Source organism: Protopterus annectens, chromosome 1.part2 (assembly GCF_019279795.1).
Source record: "Protopterus annectens isolate FY-2018-M chromosome 1.part2, PAN1.0, whole genome shotgun sequence".
Classification (NCBI taxonomy): Eukaryota; Metazoa; Chordata; order Ceratodontiformes; family Protopteridae; genus Protopterus; species Protopterus annectens.
Genome location: NC_056727.1, coordinates 89,667,702 through 89,689,988, shown reverse-complemented (window position 1 = coordinate 89,689,988; position 22,287 = coordinate 89,667,702). Strand labels below are relative to the sequence as shown.

The window sequence follows — 22,287 nt, the reverse complement described above, 5'->3', positions numbered from 1 at the left end:
AGAGATTTCCAACTATCCTTCCATAGACTGGGGGACATACATGTGCAAAAACATGCTCACCCAGAGGTTCCTGGACTTTGCTGACAAATGCTCTAGAACAGATAATCTGCACCCTCTCTAGGGGGTCTAATGTTCTGGATATAGTACTCACCAACATGGGAGGGGAGGTCCCTGTACTCCATGTGTAATCCCCTCTCTGGTTAGGTCAGACCATAAATCAGTCTCATTTGAAGTAACTACTGGAATTGACAACCTCACAGGAACAAAAATTATAAAAAAAAAACTTCACCAAAGCTAACTACAGCATACTAAGCAATGAGATAAAAAGCTTCATACCACCCACAATTGCAGACACCAATGACCTCTATGCATAAGTGTATGCAAAAGCCCTGTACAAACAAACACTTAAGCAACTGCATAAACTCTGCTGCACCTGACCGGATCAAAACCATGTCTGCCAGTAAAAACAAGCCACCGTGGTGGACTTCAAGTATAAACAGGTTATATAATAAGAGGAAGAAACTGTTGTCCAAAAGAAAGAGGGGTATCACTCTGCAGAAAAGAGTTCCCTCCTAAGCCTAAACAGGAAAATGAGAAATCTTGTAAGGTCTTCTACAGCAAATTACAAAACTAAAAATCACACCCCTAGCCAAAGATAATCATAAGGTATTCTTTAACTTCACTGGCCCTCTAAGAGAAATCTTGATGAGTAGGTGGGCAATAGGAAGTTCATCTGGGGATCACTTCAGTGCCCTTGCTTGACAGAGGCACTGGGAACCAACTTTGGCCTGCATGATGCCAGGGAATCTTCTTTGGCTAGGCTTATATATGCTCCAGGGCTGTTAGCCTAGTACACACCACAAATCCATTCTCACATAGACCTATCGCAACAGCAAACCACACACACACACACACAAAAACATACTTGGAGGCTCGAAATAAAAATCTGCCCAAGCAGTAGAGACCTCCAAAGCAGACATCCAAGTAACCGCTACCCCACAACAATACCCACGTATCACATAGTTCACAAAGTCAGTGCGCCACACAGTCACAGCCCTTAAGGCTAAACAACACACCTAATACACTTGTAATAGGGGATTCTATTGTCAGACACACTGACGTCCCACTCACCAGGCTGAACAAAGAGAATGTCACTGTAAGTTGCCTGTCGGGTGCCAGGATCCGCCACATAACACAAGCACTCAGGTCACTCCAAAGCAAGTACAAATATGACTCCGTCATTGTCTATGCTGGTGTGAGTGACCTGAGACGCACCTCCCTGGACTACATGAAGAGACAGAGGAGCTCTCTGATCATGTAGCCCAGGCCGGTATGACCCTGACCTTGAGTAGCATCTTATCCTCACTAAGAATGATGCCACAGTATAAAGACAAAATGATCAGTTTTAACAACTGGCTAAAGTATTGGTGTCATTCAAAGGGGATCCAGTGTCTGTCAGCCTGGGATGACATGCTTGACAAGCCACGTTGCTTCGCTAGGGACGGCTTGCACCTGTCACCCCTGGGCTTTCGAATACTGGCTAAGGATCTTGCCACCCCCATAGTGCCTTTTTTAGGCAAGGCTCAAAAGACAAACCCACCTCTGTAGACAACACAAGGAAAAAGAAACTAAGGGCAATGCTGCTCAACGCCAGAAGTCTAAACCTCAAGATGCACACACTCGAGGCTCTCCTCAGTATGGAGGATATCGATATCTGTGCAGTAACAGAAACCTGGTTCAAGGGTCCTGAGAGCACCCTAGTACTACCAGGTTATACCTCATACCATGCTTTTTGGCCCCAAAACACAGACCGAACCACAAAAGGAGGGGGAGTAGCCATATTCATCAAAGATACCCACACCTTCAGGTTAGTGGCATTGCACGAAGCATCGGAGACCATCCATGTGCAACTAACAGTGGGCAAAACTGCCTTTCAGTTTGTAGCCTGCTACAGACCACCCTCCCAAACTCAGGAACACCACCTGGCTTTCCTGAGAACACTAGAGAATATGAAGGTCTCTCCAAACACCATTATATTGGGTGACTTCAACTACTCAAACATAGACTGGGAGCACTACTCAACCCAAACACCCTCGCCCAACGGTTCCTAGAATTTATAAACTCAAATGCTATGGAACAACTGGTCACCACTCCCACAAGAGGGGAAAACATATTGGACCTGATCATCACCAACATGGGGACTCTATGTTCCATACCAGAGGTATACCCCTCATTGGTAAGATATGACCATAAATTAATCTCACTGGACATCCATATCCCGTCCCCACCCCCAGCCAAGGAAACCACGGTGAAGAACTTCTCAAAAGCAAACTTCACACTTCTCAAAGCCGAGGTGGAATCTTTCAAAGCCCCCGGGCCAGTGGAAAATACGGCCCAAACTGCAGAATCCTTTACAAACGCATTCTATGCACACCTACAGAAATGCATGGATTGTGCTATCCCAAATAAAACCAAGACTCACTCCTCCAAAGGCAGGAGACCTGCCTGGTGGACCCCAGCCATAAATAAGCTATACAACAGGAGGAGGAAGCTACTACATGATAGAGCAAAATCCCAAAAAGGGAAGGCATCTCTGATCAGTACTAGCAAGAAACTACGAACCCTCAAAAATCATCTAAGGCCAGCTTTGAAAGAAAAATTGCACAAGACGCAAAAGATAATCACAAGGCCTTCTTTAGTTATGTCAGGAACCTGGGTGGCATCTCCCAGATATGCTCTGAGTTAGTGCAGAATGACAAAAAATACACTGAACCCACAGACATTGCCAACATCCTGACAGACAGGTTCAGTGCAAACTTCTTCTCCCCTTCCCCCCCAAAAGAGCAAATGTCTATCCTGACATCACAGATGCACAGGTGAGAGCTGTCCTCTCCAAAGCAAAAAAACACAGCATCAATGAGACCGGACGGTGTCCTGGGCTGCGTCTTACACGAGCTCCAAGAAGAAGTGAACCCTCACATAAAGTCACTGTTCAATCTCAGCCTTACTACAAGGAATGGCGTACAGCAACAGTGGTCCCACTCCACAGAGGTGGTGCCACAACGGACCCCGGAAACTATCGCCCTATAAGCCTGACTAGTCTGGTCTGCAAAGCTATGGAGCGTATCATCATGGAACTCATAAACAAAGACATTGGGAACCTCCAAACATTGGATCCTACCCAATTCGGCTTTGTTAAGGGCAGATCTTGCCTCTTGAACCTGGTCAACTTCTTTGAAACAGTCACCGAGGCCATAGATGAAGGGAATATAGTCCACACAGCCTATCTGGACCTCGCAAAAGCCTTCGACACAATACCCCACTCGGGCATCATAAATAAGCTCACCAGCTTAAATATCAACCCCTATGTCACAAGATGGGTTGCAAACTGGCTCAAAGATAGAACCCCACATGGTCAGAATTGCAGGTGCCATGTCAGACTCTAAATCAGTTACAAGTGGTGTCCCACAAGGCTCAGTCCTGGGACCCCTCTTTGTTCGGTATATATTTCTCTGAGGTACAGGCTATCATGGGAGGACTATGGCTGAATACGTTCGCAGATGACAGCAAACTGGGTGCCATAATTGACTCGCCGACTGACACAAGCATCCTCCAAAAAAGGTCTCTGAGACGGATAACTGGTGCCAGAGCCATGGCCTAAAGCTAAATGCCAAAAAGTGCATAGTCATCCCCTTTGGGAAAAACAAAGTGCCCACAAATTACCACATAGGTGGTAATCCATTAAGTACGGAAGAAGTAATTAGGGGTTTGGGGACCCAGGTAGATAGCAATCTCTCCTTTGACAATCACGTTGCCAAAGTGGTTAGAAAAACCTTCTATATAGCCCACCTTATCACGAAAGGGTTCACATCTAGATCGAGAGGTCATTGTGCCCCTCTACTCATCAGGCCCATAACTGAATACAATGCCCCATTTGGGATGTACCTTACCCGACACACCTGCAGCAACTGGAAAGACCCAAAAAAGTACCTCACCAAGAGGATCAAGGGACTCAAACAGATGCCCTACGCAGTTAGGCTAAAGAAATTCCAGCTCTACTCGGTTGCTTACCGCCTACTCAGAGGCGATCTGTGCCTGACGTATAAAGCCATGTCCAACCCAGAATTAATGGACATGCTCCACCTCAGGAAATCCAAATCCCTTAGAGCTACACGCTCCAAGGACTTAAACCTCAGCACAGAAATAAATAGGACATGCTGGAGGGACAGATTCATATCCCAGAGGCTCCCCTCACTCTGGAACAAAATCCCAATCCATGTTAGACAGAGCTCCTCAATGACCCTCTTCAAAAGAAATCTTGACGAGTGGATGGGAGATCGTAGGTTTACCTCTGGGATCTCTTCTGTGTCCCTACTAGACAGAGGCACAGTAAACTAACCTTAAAAGGGCCATCTTCTGTGACCTACTATACAGACGCACAGTCAACTAATCTAAAAGGGTGGCGAAAGCCAAACACACTCTGACTAGGCTTATAAATGCCCTAGGGCAGATAGCCTAGTATCAACCTATGAACCTATAAATCAGGTCACACATCATGTGCAGATCACCCTTTGTGCATGGCATTACAGTAAGTCAAAACCAGCCTTTAATTGAAGGTATTCTGTTCTTAAAGCTCGTTTTGAATGATCTAGCAAGTAAGGAGAGAGAAAGTTAGGGCCAATGCAAACTTACCTGCATTATAAGCTGGTTATGGAGACATCACTCCCTACCCAGCTTTTAAAGGATCTTATCATCCCTAACAATTGTAAAGTTTACAAGGATATGATGATCTTAAAAATCTTAAATGCCCAAGATGTTAAGATACTTTAGTGTTGTTGATCTGTAAATTAACAGTTGTCTAATACTTTGTGAAGGGCCTGGGAAACATTTAACCTCTAAAACATTAGGATTAGGCTAGGATAGAGAGTCTACAGAAGATCTTAGCGTGCATTAGGCAGGCAGACACGAACAGTTCCAGCAGTAATTGCATCAGTAAACCTTCTTCCAGTAGCTTGTGTTCGAAACACTAGAACAGTCTGTTTGACAGGTGGTGGAGGAAGTGATTGGATGTAAATAAGTCTGATGCTGATTAATATCAGTTGGAAAATGAATAAGTCCTTCAGTTGCAAAAGTGATATGCATATACGCCAAATACAGTGTTCACTCCCCGACTACAGGTATTGACTGATACTGTAAAAAAATGAAGAGTGCAGGTTCTGAATGACTAACCCACTGCAAAGGCCTACTTGAAACAAGTCCACAGCACAAAAAGCGTAATACTAAATAAAATGAGATCCTGACAACACAAATATGAAAACATATATCCCCATGTGCTCTTGAAGCATGACTACATGTAGAAAACACTGAAATAGAAAGTTATGTCTTACCATAACTTGGCAGCTGTGTTGTCCATCTTCATTCCTCCTCACAAATGGGTCTTGGAACTGACCCTGGGATCCAGCTCGGCCACTTTTTCCAGACTTGGATCTGTCTCTCAAGCTCCTTCCTTTACCCATAATACACCACACCCAACCCAGTACCTCAGATCGAGTTTGCTGATTTGCTCTCCGTAGATATAAAGGACAGAATACAAAAAGGAAGAAAAATAGGCAATGGAGGCTCAGACAAGGGACACAGACATTCCGCAATCTCCCTGGATTCTCTAGAAACTAAGGCAGGGGGGATGGTTGGGTGGGAAAGTGAGGAGGAATGAAAATGGACAAAACAAATGCCAAGTTAAGACATAACTTTCTAATCTGATGTTGTCCTCTTCATTCCTCCACACGAAAGGGTCAGATTCCCCAGCTATGTAGTCCCTGGGTGGCCCTCATCAAAGGATATGCTGGAATACAGTGGAACCAAAGGAAGCCCTGCTTTTAGATACCACATCCAGTTTGTAGTGCTCAACAAAGGTGTGATTGTTTCACCAAGTGGCTGTTGCACAGATATCATCAATAGAAATTCTGGAAGAAAAGGCAGAAGGATGTAGCCATAGATCTAGTATAAGGTGCCCTTGGAGGTCACGGTTATTCTAAACCTCTCTGAGGATAAAGGAAGGTGAGACAGTCAGTGATCCATTTGGCCAGCATGATCTTAGATACTGCTTGACCCAATTTATCAGAAAAGGCTATGAACAATTGGCCTGACTTCCTGTGCTGTTTGTTCTATGTAAATAAAAACGTAGTTGCCTATGCACATCAAGGAGATGCAGAATGTACTCTCCTTTATTGGAAAAGTTGGGAAAAAATACCGGCAACTGAATAGATTGGTTAATGCTGTTTCTGTAGCTATTTTAGGCATAAAAGAGAGACTAGTACAGATTGGTTCATAGGATGGTACTAGGCTATTGGCCCTAGGGCCTATAGAAGCCTAGCCATAACAATTCCCTGGCTATTTCTTCCCACACTATTTACTTCCCTGGACCCCTGTCTAGCAGGGTGATTGATGTGATCCCTGGGGTGAATTTCCTTTCTCCCATCCAATCATCAAGGTTCCTTTTGAAGAGGGCCAAAGAGGTGCTCTGCTTGACATGTATGGGCAGTCTATTCCAGAGTCTGAGGAGCCTCTGGGTCAGAAACCTATCCCTCCAGCATGTTTTGTTTATTGTGATTACAAGGTTTAGATTGCTGGAGCGTGTGGCTCTGAGGGATTGAGATTTTTTGAACTGTAGCATGTCCAACAGCTCTGGGTTTGACATGGCCTTGTATGTTAAGCAGAGATCACCTCGGAGTAGACAATATACGACAGAGTATAGCTGGTGTTTTTTAAGGCGGTCACCATAGAGCATCTGCTTTAGGCCTGTGATTCTTTTAGTGAGGTATTTCTGCGGCTTTTCCAGTTGTTGCAGATGTCTTGAGAGGTACATACCAAATGGGGCGTTGTATTCTATAATGGGTCTAATGAGGGATGAGTACAGTGGGACAATGACCTCCTTTTTTCTGGATCAAAAGCCCTTAGTGATGAGGTGTGCCACATAGGATTTCCTGACTGTTCTGGCGATGTGGTTATTGAAGGTGAGATCACTGTCCACCTGTGTCCCTAAGTCTTTTATCACACTTTCGGTGTTTAGTGTACTGCCACCTATGTGGTAATTCTCAGGTACATGTTTTTTCCCAAAGGGGATAACTATACATTTATTGGCATTGAGCTCGAGTCCATGGCTCTGGCACCAAGCATCTCTTTCTGTAAGGCCCTTTTGTAGAGTATCCACATCATTTGGGGATTCAATAATGGCTCCCAGTTTGCAGCCATCTGCGAACTTTGTTAGCCAGAGTCCCTTAGTGTTGGCCTGTACTTCAGAGAAGTAGATGCCAAACAAGAGAGGTCAGGACTGAACCCTGAGGTACTCCACTTGTCACTTGTCTGGAGCTGGATTTGGAGTCAGCTACTTTTACAGTGTGGGTTCTGTCAGTAAGCCAGTGACGTAGGGATTAATGCCCAGCTTAGTAAGTTTATCTATGATTCCAGAGTGGGGGATGGTGTCAAAGTCCTTGGCGAGGTCCAGATAGGCTGTGTGGACTGCCTTACCCTCAACCACGGCTCTGGAGACTGATTCGAAGAAGTCAATCAGGTTCAGAAGACAAGATCGGCCCTTCATGAACACAAACTTGGTGGGGTCCAGTGTTTCAAGGTTGCCAATGTCTTTGTTTATAAGTTTCATAATAATTCGTTCCATGGCCTTGCAGATCAGGCTCGTCAGACTGATGGGGCGGTAGTTCCTGGATCTAAGGTGGATCCCCCCTTGTGGAGTGGGATAACTGTAGTTGTGCGCCACTCAGTGGGCATGAAGCCTGAGGTGAGGGTATGATTAAACATGACACTTAAGTGAGGTGCCAGTTCATCTTGTAGTTCATGTAGTACACAGCCCGGGATGTCATCTGGTCCCATGGATGCTGTATTCTTAGCTTTGGACAGTGCGTTTTTTACCTGTGTGGCCATTACTGGAATTTGGCAAAAAGTCCAGTATTGAGATGGGCCATTTAGGGGGTGAGTGGTGGGTGAAGTTGGCACTGAATCGATCTGCCAGGATATTGGCAATATCCTTGGGATCAGTATATTTAATGCCATTCTGTTGTAGCTCACAGCAGATCTGAGCATTGCCATTTAGATTCTTGACATAGTTATAGAATGCCTTGTGGTTGTCTTAGGAATCTTTGGCAATTTTATTTTCGTAACTAGCTTTGGAGGATTTTATGAGGGATCTCAGCTTCTTACTGAGGCTGGTAAGGGAGTATTTTGCATCCTGGGATTTTCCTCTTTTCTGCAACAGTTTCTTCCTTTTGTTGTAAAGTTTGTTTATAGCAGGGGACCACCAGATTGGCTTTCGTTTTTTGGAGGAGAGCATCTTGGTTCTATCTGAGATGGCACAATTCATGCATGAGTGGATGTGCTCGTACAGTGCCTTAGTGTAGGACTCCTGTCTGCATGGGTGTCATGAAGTTTGTAACTTCTGACTTGAGTAGCATGAAGTTGGCTTTGGAGAAGTTTTTTATGGAGGTTTCCTTATTGGGGTGGGATGTGGATGTTAAGGGTGATTAGCTTATGGTCTGATCTGACCAACGAGGGGGTGGACCATAGGTGTGGAGCATCGATTTCCCGTGTTGGTAATGACCAGGTCTAGGATATTGGAGCCCCTGGTGGGACTATGGATTAGTTGATCCAGGGCATTGGAATTTATGAATTCCAAGAACCGTTGGGCAAAGGTGTTGGTACACGAGTTGTTTTCCAAGTTAATGGCAGGGTGGTTGAAATCACCCAGTATTAGGGTGTTTGGTCGTATATTAATATTTTCCAGTATGTTTAGAAAGGTGTAGTGAGAATCTTGGGGCATGGTGGGGGATCTGTAGCAAGCTACAATTTGGATTGCAGTCTTACCTAGTGTTAGTTGCACCTGGAGAATTTCAGATGCATTGTGTTGGGCAACTAACCTGGTGGTGTGAATATCCTTGGTGAATATGTACGCACCTCCACCTTTAGTGTTTTGATCCTGGTTTGGGGGCCGAAAAGTGGTAAGAGTTGTATTCTGGTATTGCAGGGGTGCTCTCTGGAGCCTTGAACCAGGTCTCAGTTACTGCACAGATATCGATGTTCTCCATTTTTAGGAGTGCCTAGAGAGAAAGATTATGAAAGTAGACTTAGAAGATAATACCTGTAGCTCAGAAATCCTTTTCATGAAGTAATGGTTACTAAAAAGACTGTATTCTATGACAAAAACTTCAAGTCACAACTGACTGCTGGTTCAAACAGTCTGAGTCAGACTGTAGCATGACAAACCCAGAGTTGTTGGTCATGCTCCACTTAAAGAAATCCCAATCCCTCCGAGCTACACACTCTAGGGATCTAAACCTTGTCGCTACAATAAACAGAACATGCCGGAGGAATAGATTCCTGTCCCAGAGACTTCCCATACTCTGGAATAAACTACCTATCTATATCAAACAAAGCTCCTCATTAGCACTCTTCAAGAAAAATCTTGATGATTGGATGGGAAATAGGAAATTCAACCTGGGGATCACTGCTGTGGCTCTGCTCGACAGTGGCACAGGAAAATAATTTTCTTGGGTGGCAAAAACTAGGGTACCTTTTTGGCTGGGCTTGTATAAGCCCTAGGGCCGATAGCCTAGTACCTACCTATGACAGTGAGGTTCCAAGGTGGGGAAGGATCTTTACTGGAAGGGGGGGGGGGGGGGCTCAGTAAAAAGATACCTGTCATAAATGTTTTGCAAAATCTAAAGGTAGACAAGGAGCGGGATGGACTAGTTGAGTGAAAATTAGAAATTGCAGCTAGCTGGAGTTTGACGGTAGAAAAACTTGCTCCTTTTTCAAACAGAGTACTAAGGAAAAGTAAAACACCTGAGACTGGTGCAGAGAACGGATCAATCTTTTTACCAGCAGCCCAAACAACTAACCTCTGCTATTTACTGTACAGACTTTCTTAGCTTAACCCTTTTGTGAGGCTATGATGATACTGTGAACCAGGGAAGCAAGCCTGGACTGAAACCATGCAGTCAGTTTGAGTGCATGAAGACTGGAATGTTGCGATCCTGACAGGTAAGACAGGGAATCCAATCTTGGCTCCAGTATCCATGGAGGATATTTTAGATGAGACCAGAGGAAGGGGAACCATGTGTGTCAAGGCCAGAAGGGGGCAATGAGGATGACTGTGTTCTTCAGCTTGCTTGCCTTCTGAAGAAATTTCAGGATGAGTGGAAGAGGGGGATATGCATAAAGGAGACCCAGGGGCCAATCGTGTACTACAACGTCCCTCAGGGACTCCCCCCAGTGGGGGATCAGATTGAAAAGCTCACTGAATTTGTTAAGGGGAAAAGCAAAAAGGTCACAGTAAGGCTGACCCCAGTGGCTGAAGATCATGTTCGCCACTGACTGACTGAGACCACTCGTGCAGAATCAGAACTGATCTGCTGAGTCTGTCCGCCAGGTCGTTGGTTTGCCCCGGAATGTGAGTTGCAACCAGAAGACAGTCCGAAGAGATCTCCCATTCTCAAACTGTCATGGGCTCCCTGCACAAGGGGTAAGAACAGGTTCCTCCTTGCTCTTTGATGTATCAGACTATGGACATGTTGTTGGTTTGAACTGCAATGGTCCCCAGAGGGAAAACATCCTGAAAGGCTTGCAACATTAGGACTGCTCTCATCTCGAGGACATTGTTATGCATCAAGGTCTCCAGAGGGGACCACGGGTCTTGGACCATCTTTCCCTTGTAAAGCCCCCCCCCCCCCCCCAAACAGGGAAGCATCCATGGTCACTGTGGCCGAGTGTGTGTGTGTGTGTGTGTGTGTGTGTGTGTGTGTGTGTGTGTGTGTGTGGGGGGGGAATCAAGAAGGGCCTGCCTAAAAAGATGTTGTTTGATAGAAGCCACCTATGAATATGACACTTGCAGATTGGTGTCAGTCTGATAGGAACAAACAGGTTGGTAGAGTATAGACCATTGTTTTGTTAATGTCCATTGAAGAATCCGCATAAAGAATCTTGCCAGGGGAACTAAAGATTGCTGCTTACATCGACCCCAGAGCCTGCAAAACTAGACGTGTGGGGGATGGGGGGGGGGTGACGCGGGTGGGATAGTAGTTCCCGAACTTGACTCCTCAGGCGTTGTGAGGTGAAGGAGAGAAGCTATTTGATCCCTTGTGTTCAACTGAGTTCCTATGAATTCTAAGCTCTGCACAGAAGTCAGATTGGACTTGTCCACATTTATTGTGATGCCCAGGGAGGGAAAGTGAGATTTGAATCAGATAATCTCTGGCTTGGAGAAGTTGATGCCTCGAGGGGGGCGGTGAGGAGCCAATCTAAGTATGGAAACAATTGGAATCCTTTGAGTCTCATGCGAGCTGCTACAACTGCCAATCATTTAGTGAACACCCAGGGAGTTGTGGTGAACCCCAAGTGATTGGCTCCCAGCCAAAAATGCAGGTATCTCCTGGAGCTTCTGTCTGTTTTTGATGTGATAGCACATATCCTTCAGAACTATTGAGTACATCCAATCATCCTTGTGCAATATGGGCAGAATGGACTGAACTGTAATCATTCGGAACATCGACTTCTTTACATAAAGATTTAGATTTGCTTAGATCCAGTCTGGGTCTTGGGTCTCCTGTCTTCTTTTTTTGTACCAAAAAGAAGCGTGAGTAAATTCAAATCCTCTGTGTTTGGTCAGGACCTCTTGGACGAAACCCTTTTGCAGCAAGTTTTGAATTTCTTGGGCTGCCTGCTCCCTCTGACTGGGTGGCAAGTCGGGGACTTTCCTGCTGTTATTTGGAGGGGGTAGGGAAAAGGGAGTATAGTAGCCTCTGGATATTATATTTAGCACCCAGGAATTTGTTGTCACTTGTGTCCAGGCTTCTGATTGCAAAGAAAGTTGACCCCTCAACTGCATCCAGATATGGACAGTTGGCACCACTTCAGGAGAGCTGATAGGGCTTGTCAGAGAATGCATCTCTGAAGCCCTGGTTTTGTAGACCACCTCTGCCTCTAGGGTGACATCTACCATCAAACCCTCTTCCTCTGCCTCTGGAGGAAGCGTTCCCGTGTGGATCCTAAAAAGGCCCCTAGGATTTATGGAATCACATTTTCTTGCCTCCATGCTAGTTCCTCAAAAAAGGCCTCTGAGGTGTAGAAAATTTGATTCCTACATCAGAAAGAGTCTTCCCATCCTTTTCACTATAGGTGAGTGCATCTCTGACCAACAGCCCAAACAGTGATGAGCCAAAGGGGTCATTATCAAAGGATGCCTTAAAACAGTGATGGCGAACCTATGACATGCGTGTCAAGGATGACACACCATGACGTTTTGCGTGACACACCAATGTTAACCAACACCTAAGTTACCAAAGAAACTGAATGAACAAAAATACAGGCAATATGTGACCCTGCACTTATTTATTAAAACTCAGCAACAAAAAAGTCATTAATTGATGTTAATCAAATCAAATGCAATGTGTTCTATATTTTTTTCAGTTCAATTCAAAACTATTAAAAGTAAGGTCATTTTTGGTGCACTACTTTAAACTCAATTATCAGAGCGCATATTGTTTTTTTTCTATTACATAAATCACTGATTTTTCTTTTACTTTTTAATGCATACATTCCAATCATGTGTGCTGCTATTTTTTAAATAAATTAATATGTAAAGAATTCTCTTTTGTCAGGGGGGGGGGGTGGTATGACACGCCAGCAGGGTCAGGATAGGCATTTTCCAAATTTTTGACATGCCGAGCCCAAAAGGTTCACCATCACTGCCTTAAAGGGTTCCAAAAATCACCTAGTCTCATCCAGGCATGTCTCCTTAGGGATAGACCTGAACCAGCAGGTCATGAGGTACCTTCTACTGTATGGGAGATTAGCCTCATCAAGGAATTGGCAATGGATGACAGAGTGACCAGCTTGGGAGAAAGTTTCTTAAGCTCCTCCACAGGCATGGCCTCAGAGACAAAAGTTGAGAGCTCCCTGATCAGCTCTCTCTGAAGCCAGGTTAAATGAGCTAGATAATTTAACATCAGCAGTGCAAAGGTGGTTGAGACATAAATGTGCTTCCCAATCCTGTCCAACGCTCTAGCCTCCTTGTTAAGTGGATGGACATTGGTAGTCTCCTCTGCCAGTTCTTTTTTATTGTCCAATCCCACCACGATGGCATCAACTACCAGGCCCTTGCTCCAAGTGTTTCCTATCAACTGGTGGAACCAGGAAACTATCGGGGCATTTAGGGACAGGCTCTATGGTATCTGGTTCCTTCCATGCCCTGCAAGACACCAAATCAACAAGGTCATTCGCCGGAGAGGTCAATCAGGATGCAGATGGGCCTACCCTGAATGGCTCCAAGAACACAGACTCCCTCAGGAGGAAAAGGTTATACAGACCACCCACCTTTCTGCTTTACGATCTCTAGAATGTCTCCAAAGGAGACGCCATCAGGTGGGGATCGAGGGGATCCTCCTCCTTCATCAAAGTCACTGTCTTTGACCAATAACTCCATTGGAGAGTCGATGTGCCTCCTTTTGCAAGTATTCCTCTGGGGGACTTCCTCTGCGGGATACTCGGGCGAATTACCAGAAGAAGGGGATTCTTCCTGGATGGGAAAAGCTTGGAGGCTACTCAGGACGGTATGGCCCGGAGCAGGATGAGTAAGGTCAAGACGACGACCCAACAGGAGTGGGGTAGGCTGCAGGACTTGAGAAGATGGTTCTCCACCAAAGGAAAATACCCTTTCCACTACTTGGAAGGTGAAGAGGCCCGGACATGTCCCTTCCACCTCCCTTGGAGCCAAAGCAAGAAAGGGGAGACGGTCAGAACTCGCTCCAGATCCATGACCTCCAGAGGGAACTAGACCTGAGCTGTTAAGGGCCTTAGCACCCAGGAGAAGAGATGAAGCTGACCCCAGTCCCCCAGAGCCAAAGCAGACATCTCAGATCTGAGATCTGTTCTGCTATGAAGGAATAGGAACAGGGCTGATCAGGGGCACTACCCAGGGTTGAGGAAGGTGGCTTCTTTGGAGCCAATGTGAACACACTCGGGAGTCCTGCAGCCTTCATCTCCGAAGCTGAGGGTCAGATAGGAGTAGGAGTCGTGATGGTATGGGCTGGGTAGCTCACAGATCCGATGGGGGTAGTGTCATCTCCATCCCCTATCTGAATCTGGGACTTGAGGAATTTATTCATCATCCTGTACATGCTTAACTCAGACCAGCTTCTGGAGGACCTAGAGAAAGCCGATGAGTGGGGTCTGGAATGCCTAGGCTTTGGTGAAGGGGACTGTCCTAGCTGACTTGGAGACCTGCTTCAAACTCTTGGATCCAGAGCTCTAGGATCCAATACCGGAGCCAAAAGAACAGGTGAAGATATGGTGATGACCTCAGTCAGATCCAAGGAGGCCTGTGGATCCTGTGAGGCAGTAGACTTCTTCAGATCTGAGGAAGACAGATCCAAAGTTTGCTTTGATTTAATTTTTGGCTCCAAAGGGTCCCTAGGGGAGGCAGACAGGGGATCTCTTTTTAAGCTCCTTGAAGGAGGTAGATGAAGCCATTGAGAGGTCTGAGCCTTGGATGCCGAAGGAAGGAGACCCCTCAAGATAAGTTTGTTGTGACTGTCTCCCAGCGCAGGTGGACTGAAGGGCGCACAAATGTCACAGTTTGCCTTAAGATGGTCTGTGCCTAGACAGCAGAGGCACTTCTTATAGGCATCCAGATTAGGGATCTTGTACCCATAAGAAGTGCATCGTTTAAACCCTGGAGTCTGTTTGTCTGACATAAATGCAGAAAGATAAACCTGATCGACTCCTGCGAAAACAAAAAATATGCTACAGTAACTGTACAATTAAATTCCACCAATTAACACACACACACACACACACACACACACACACACACACACACACACACACACACTATTTAGAACTAGTTCTAAGAAACTATGCCCAGTCTTAACAGCTATAAGCCTAAGGACACTATGTAAGCTACCTTACCACCAAAAATCATTACAATAAAAAAAGACTACAAGAAAAACATTCTCTAATCCTAACTTTCAAAACTTAAACACTAGCACACAAGGGAGGAGCACACTATTAAACTATAATTATTAAGCTTTGAAAAATTGACAAAGGATATTAATTGTAGAGAGAGACCGGATCTTCAGTCTGGCTTTGAACATGGCAAATGAGATCTGAGTTGCTGGGTTCGGTGTAGTGTATTACAGGTAAAGGGAGGAGCTTGACAGTTGGATCCAAATCTGGAAGAAGTGGCTGAGCCAGATCCGAGGGTCAGATCCAAAATCCAATCATGAGGGGGAATAAACAGGACAAGATCAGATATATTTATGTAAGCTTCTCTGTTGGTAGAGAGGTTATAAAACCAGATTACAATCCAGGAGATCCAAATTCAACAAGCTATTTGAGCACTGATTGAAAATAATGTAGGGAAGGACTGGAATGAGGAGGCATAGTCTACATGCTCGTTTTTTTTTTTTTAAAGGGAAGTGGAGGGGAGCGTGTGTTTGGGCATACTCTCCATGGCAGAATCCATAGTGCATTCTATGGATCACAAGTATGTGCTGTCTTATAAAGGGTATGGGCTGGGCCATGATTGTGTCAGACATGGTGGTGTAGATGTATGTTGCTTAGACCATTACATGCCAACTTCTGGACATTAGAAGTATGTGGAGGGGTAACATAAGGATCTAACCTACTAAGTAACCCTTCATGAACTGCAGTGACAGCTTTCAGGCTCATTCTGTTCCTGAGTCACCTGTTATCAGTATGGGGAGGATGGCGACCCCAAAGCTGATGTAGTAAAACACTTAAGTGTATAAAGCATAAGCCACAGTGTTATAAACTGAAGGGCTTATGGAAGGTACGTTCATCAAGTTAATCCCAAAAAGTTAACTCCATAGCAAAAAATGCTACCTTTCAAAAAAAGGTCTTATTTACAATGTACAAACAACACTTCACATGATGGTCTTTTTAAAATGTACATACAAAACGGTATATTTATCACAGAAAGAGCATTTTATATATCACTGCATTTCCTCTTGCAATCCACACACACACACACACACACACACACACACACACACACACACACACACACACACACACACACACACACAAAAGCAAATGTAAGACTTGGTACAAAACATGAAGACAGATATTCTCCTTTAACTAATAAAAGCCCACTAACACAATAGTGACACAGTAGCAAACTGGTGGCACTGATAGGGGAACATAATAAATATCTTACAAACTACAGCAAGGCATTCAGATCTGCCATTTCATGCAGTACCTTAAATTGAATTAGAAAATACACTAACCTTGTAGTGCGAGATTGTAGGATTTTGCTGTAGTTACCCAAAACAAATAGCTGCTTTTGTGCATAAATGAGTTTTGAAATGCAAACCAGTAGAACAGGTTTTGCTGCCTTTCCAGACAGTTCAATCTAATATATATATATATATATGTATATTTGTGTGTGTGTGTTTGTAGACAGAGAGCGATCACACACATACACTGACTCAGTTTTAATCCTCATCATACTTTTAATTTATTTAACAGGCAAAGTGTAAAACAAATGCAATAAATCAGCTTGACAAGAACTTCAGAAACTTGTACCTACATAATGCAACCATTAAAGACAAGTAATACCTGAGATCTTGATATATTAATGGATGGAATTGGTAAAGGTTTCTCTCCTCCAATTGACACCTATTGAAACAAAGTAAAAAGTGTGCTTATCTTTAGAATGAGCAAACATTCTGAAACAATCTTCATAAATGCAAACAATATAGCTACAAGCACACACTCTGGAATCAAACTGATTTCTGTGACCCAGATTCAAAAGAGTGGACCAGATGACACAGAAGCCAGAGAGAATAAAAATGAAGCAGCCACTAGCCTGTTCTCTTCCTTGGGTGAGGAAGGGAATGAAGAAATAGCCACAGCAGGAGATGGGGAAAGGGGCAGTGGATGCAGAGCTGAAGTCTCTTGGAAATGCCTTGGCAGCAACTTAGTTCTGCATGCATAGGTAGAGCACATTACATGCGTGTGTGTAAGCAGCAGGCTAAAACAGGCATACCTATAATTTAGTACATCTCCAGCACTAGCTTGGAGCTCTCTGCGACCTGTGTCAGCATCTGGTTGCATGAATATGTAACACCAGATCTGGTGTGAGATTGCAGGTACAGGGCCTTAGTGGGCAAAGACAGACAGGTGAGTCAATCTGTCCACTGGAAAAAGGTCCACAGAGGAGCAGATTTGCCTTCACAATTCTCTTTCTAGTGACATCAGCTCTGAACAGAAGCACTAAATGGAAAGACTGGGACATTTATTGAAAGAAGCTGAACAGTCCAAAGACAGCCCCCCCCCCCAATTCCTTAAAAGAATAGGCGTGAAATCAGTGAATGAGCACTTGAAGTTGTGTTAAAACAAGTACCCACGTAAGTAATCTATTAAAAAATGTCAACCAGTAACACTTTTTTTTTTTTTTTTTTTAATTAATAACTAACTGGCACTCCACTGTGGATGCTGGACAAGATTTTCCTTCTGGATCCGTGCTACCAAAAGAAGCACCACCACAGTGCATCCAACTGCCCAAATAAATCCTGCAAGCACGATGAATTAACTTACTTGTTATTACAAAAAACAAAAAAAATCACAAAGCGCTTTTCGTCAGGCCACATAGCCCAACTTCTTCAGATAATTATACAACATAGGACATACACTATATAGGAAGTGAAAAGTCAGCTGGTTCCTGAATCAGCAGGAATCAGCTGCTCTTAAAGTGGCAACCACCTTCATTCATTACGTAAAATATATAGCTTAAACAGCTCTCATCTAACACATTGTTTTAAAACAATATTTTATAATATTTTATTTTAAAATAGATGAATAGTGTAAAAAATCTAAAACCAATAATTATCTATTATAAAATATTAATGCAGTTAAAATTAAAATTAACAGTGTATGTATTTATATGTAAATAAAAACAAGTAAATAAAAAACAGCAAAACCTGACTTGAGAAGCTGAAAGTCAAATACACTCTAAGACAATAGTATGCATAGACCATTTTAAACACAGCATAATAGTCAACTCCTAACCAAATTTTTAAGTTGTAGAATGCACTTAATTGAATACATTTTGTTAATGCCCGGAGGGTAACATGCAAAGGTACGTAATTGCCAACTCAATTCTAATTTCTCTAAGAGCAAGGAAAGAGGCCCTCCTCTAGGGTCATAGGCAATACAATCTATAGCTCTAAAAGTAAAACCATGGGTGGGTGCTTTCATAATGTGCCTGGCCAATGCGTTATCTGATTTGTCAGATCTAATAGTGTATGTGTGTTCATAGACCCTGTCCCTGAGCCTTCTGTCAGTTTTGCCAATACAGAAGGCGGGACAGGTATGACACTTAGCCAAGTATACCACTCCCTGCTGCACTCCTTTGCTGTTTTTTATTTACGTTTTTATTTACATGCTTTCAAGGTTTATTATACTCTAACATAAAAATAAAAATATAAATACATACACTGTTAATTTTAACTGCATTAATATTTTATAATTGATGATTACTGGTTTTAGATTTTTTACACTATTCATCTACTATTTTAAAATAAAATATTGTTATAAAATATTGTTTTAAAACAATGTGTCAGATGAGAGCTGTTTAAGCTATATATTTTAGGTAATGAATGAAGGTGGTTGCCACTTTAAGAGCAGCTGATTCCTGCTGATTCAGGAACCAGCTGACTTTTCACTTCCTATATAGTGTATGTCCTATGTTGTATAATTATCTGAAGAAGTTGGGCTATGTGGCCTGACGAAAAGCGCTTTATGTTATTTTTTGTTTTTTGTAATAAAAAGTACGTTAATTCATTGTGCTTGCAGGATTTATTTGGGCAGTTGGATACACTGTGGTGCTTCTTCTTTTGGTAGTAAAGATTTTCCTTCTAGTCCGTTACAAAAGAGCTACAGCCTGTGCCAGTGGCATAGATGGATAAAGCGTTAACTAGTGCCTGGATTTTTGGAATTAAACTAGTCATTTGTGAGCTTAATGGAGCAAGCAGGGAGGATGTGGCATGTCCTTCTTGATCTGGTTCACACTACTGCTCTGATAATAGGGTGTCTTCTGGATTGTGGAGGTCCATTATTATATGAGGAACCTGAACTGGGGAGGCACAGGTATGGCCAACCAAGCCAGTGAAGGTAGTTCCCGATGAAAAATGCTGGGAAGTACACATTGGCAAGGGGCATAGATGGCCCTTGAATTGAAGCAATAGTAGGACCACTATGCGCAGGGTTGTATGATGAAATGAATAGCTCTCATTCCTGGGAAGCCAGTGAGAGCAAGAAGAGCCTTATGGTTGCCTGGATGACAGCTTCACCGCTTCCCAGACAGTGTAATATCCGTTTGATGGGAGGCTTGGTGGTCATCAGTCACAGGACAAAATGGTTCAAAAAATGTTACCTAACCTCACTACCTCTGGGCATGTTAATTAGACTCTGTTTCACCTTCTTGTGGGTAACAGGCTAGATTGCAGCACATACTAAGTTATCTTAGAAGAAAGTGATTAAAGAAAACTACCACACTGTTGAAACATGGACAAATATATCTAGGGAGAGATTAGTCTGCCAGGAATCGCAACTTTTGAAAAAACATATTGAAAAATAGTAATGTTTTGTAATAGCTTTGCCAATTGTTTCCAAAAAGAGACTTGTGAATGGGAACTATACTGCAATTAACAGCACTTCTCTATGTCAAAATGTAACTTCTTGAAAAAAATCCAGGGCTTGATTTCTATGGGACCCTTAAAAGCAGGTGAACTAACTAGCTGAATTTAGAGACCAGCATAAGCCAATGATCCCAACAGATACTGTATTTTTTGGGAAAAAGAAACTACACCGTTGCTGTAAATACTGTAATTTTGACACCATTATGACTGACAAAAATGCTATCTCGTTTTCAATGAAAGAAACTGACTATCCAAGATGCCATGGCTTGAAAGAAAAGTTCTCCTCTATTACAAAGCATGATTCTCAATCATTATATTTTTTTTGGGGGGGGGGGGGTGCAGTAAATCAGGTGAATGATATTCATTTATGTGAATTACACATCACAGTTCTGTCCGTAAAGGGTTTACAAAAAAAATAGATGACCCTTGAAGATGGCTGCATACTAATTAACAGGCGGATTATGGCTCGCTCGGTGTGAAAATTGAAACAGTGGAAAATAAAAAGCATACAGCAAAGGTTATTAAGTATTCAGTTACCGGCTAGTAATTACACTACCTGGATGTCAGTAAAAAAGAAAGAAATTCAGAGAACTTGAGAGAAAATCGGGCAGAAAAGAAGGAAAAAACTAAGGTTGGGAAGAATCTTGCAGCTGCACAGCCAAAAGCAATTCAATTTTACCTTTGGTAAAGGAGATATAATTTAGAGGAAACAATAAATGAAATGCACAAAAATAAGTGAAACAATGAATATATATATATATATATATATATATATATATATATATATATATATATGAATATATATATATATATATATATATATATATATATATATAAAATTAGTCAATTAAGAAAAGGCTGGAAACAACAGAATAAGCTTTAACTAGCTATAAAGCATAATAGAATTGTGCACAGATGCATGTGCATACATATGTAATATTGGTGTTCATATATTTGCGCATATGTATATCTCAGATATATGGGTGCATTTGGTGAATTTTGGTTACAGAATACTTTACTTGTGGACGGCTTTTGTACTACAAATAGTGATTGGTGAATTATGTTGAGTTATGCTATTGTCAAAGTTGTAGAGGTCAAATATAGCATGAGTGGATGTTTTACACTTTACCTCACTGTTGCGAGATTGTGGAGTTGGTATATTTAAATTCTGGGAGTGTGGTGGTGCAGCCCCTTCATGGGGGTGTGTGGTATGCACAACCCCCTTATGTACACGTAGTTATGGTCAGCAGCAATATAAATGCAAATGTATTGTTTACATTTGCAATCATTTGTCAGTATTTTTTGCAATAGACGTTTCTGACCAACAGTGAAATTATATGACATTTTGTGAGTTGTTCCATTTTATTTTCATAGGTTCATAGGTAGGTACTAGGCTATCGGCCCTAGGGCCTATACAAGCCTAGCCAAAAAGATTCCCTGGCTTTCGCCACCCAAGAAAATGATTTTCCTTTGCCCCTGTCGAGCAGAGCCACAGAGGTGATCCCCGGGGTGAATTTCCTATTTCCCATCCAATTTCAATCAGAATTATTATACTGTGTGTGGGTGTGTGTATGCCTGCATTTGAAACATCTAGGATTATGTAGTGCAAGTACATATGTATGTAGAAATGCACTGCCTAAACTATCATTTCCTTTTTGATCCCTTAGTGAGTGTTCTGTCTTACCCAAAAGCTCTTTTTGTCCTTAGGATCCAAAGGAGATCCATCTCAACTCTCTAGATAAGGTGCTACTCCTCTGTAGGCAGTTCACCATGGCAGTGGAGACAGTCTGCAGATGAGAGATGGACTCGGGTGGTTTCTCATAGTGCCCAATTAAGGGAACTTTTTTTTTTTTTTTTTTTTTTTTTTTTTTTTACACACATTTTGTGGTCTCTAATGATCAGCCCAGTTTTAACTGCCTTGATTCTACTGAACATCCCTCATTTTGACTTGTATTTTTGCTCTATCACTTACAAAATTTTTGATTTTCTGGTAAATCACTGAGGATTACAGTCAGTAACACCAGAGATTAGCATGCTAGTAATACTTATTGTTGTGAAAATGGATGTTGATGGTGTAAGCAGATATACTTTTGCATACCACTGCAAATAAAGAAACATTGTCTTTACTTTTTACTTTCTGCTGTTACACAGACAATGGCACCAGCATTTTACCTTCCTTTTCTTATTCTTGTAACTGCTTTGCTTTGATGTGTGCCTTATGCTGCAGAACTGTAACAAAATGCTGTTATAGTTTTATTCAACTCAGGGAACCTAAGATACAGTGCTTTAAATAATATCCCTAATTTTGTTTCATATTTGTTCAGTGCCCAGGTAACGTTATATTTTTGGGTAAATCAGAGGATTACTGTCAGTAAATAATGTCCGACAGTAGTGTCATACTTCAAAAATACTGTTGATGCTAAATCTATTGCCCTATTAAGAGTTAAGTGAATTAGATGCCAGACCACTTTTCTATTAACTTTTTAAGTGAACTACTATAATTTGTGCGCGCATGTGTATAATTGTGTGTTCACAATGGACTGTAAAGTGGGGCAAGTAG

General features: G+C 42.7%; 1 protein-coding gene across 1 annotated transcript in view; it reads right to left on the bottom strand.

The window, feature by feature from the left end:
* Positions 1–22,287, bottom strand: part of PAPOLG (poly(A) polymerase gamma) — a gene marked incomplete in the record, with an annotated part of 1,229,485 nt that overhangs the window by 186,376 nt on the left and 1,020,822 nt on the right. The window contains 1 exon segment of the mRNA XM_044054963.1: positions 16,645–16,704. Coding sequence (XP_043910898.1) covers positions 16,645–16,704 — 60 coding nt within the window.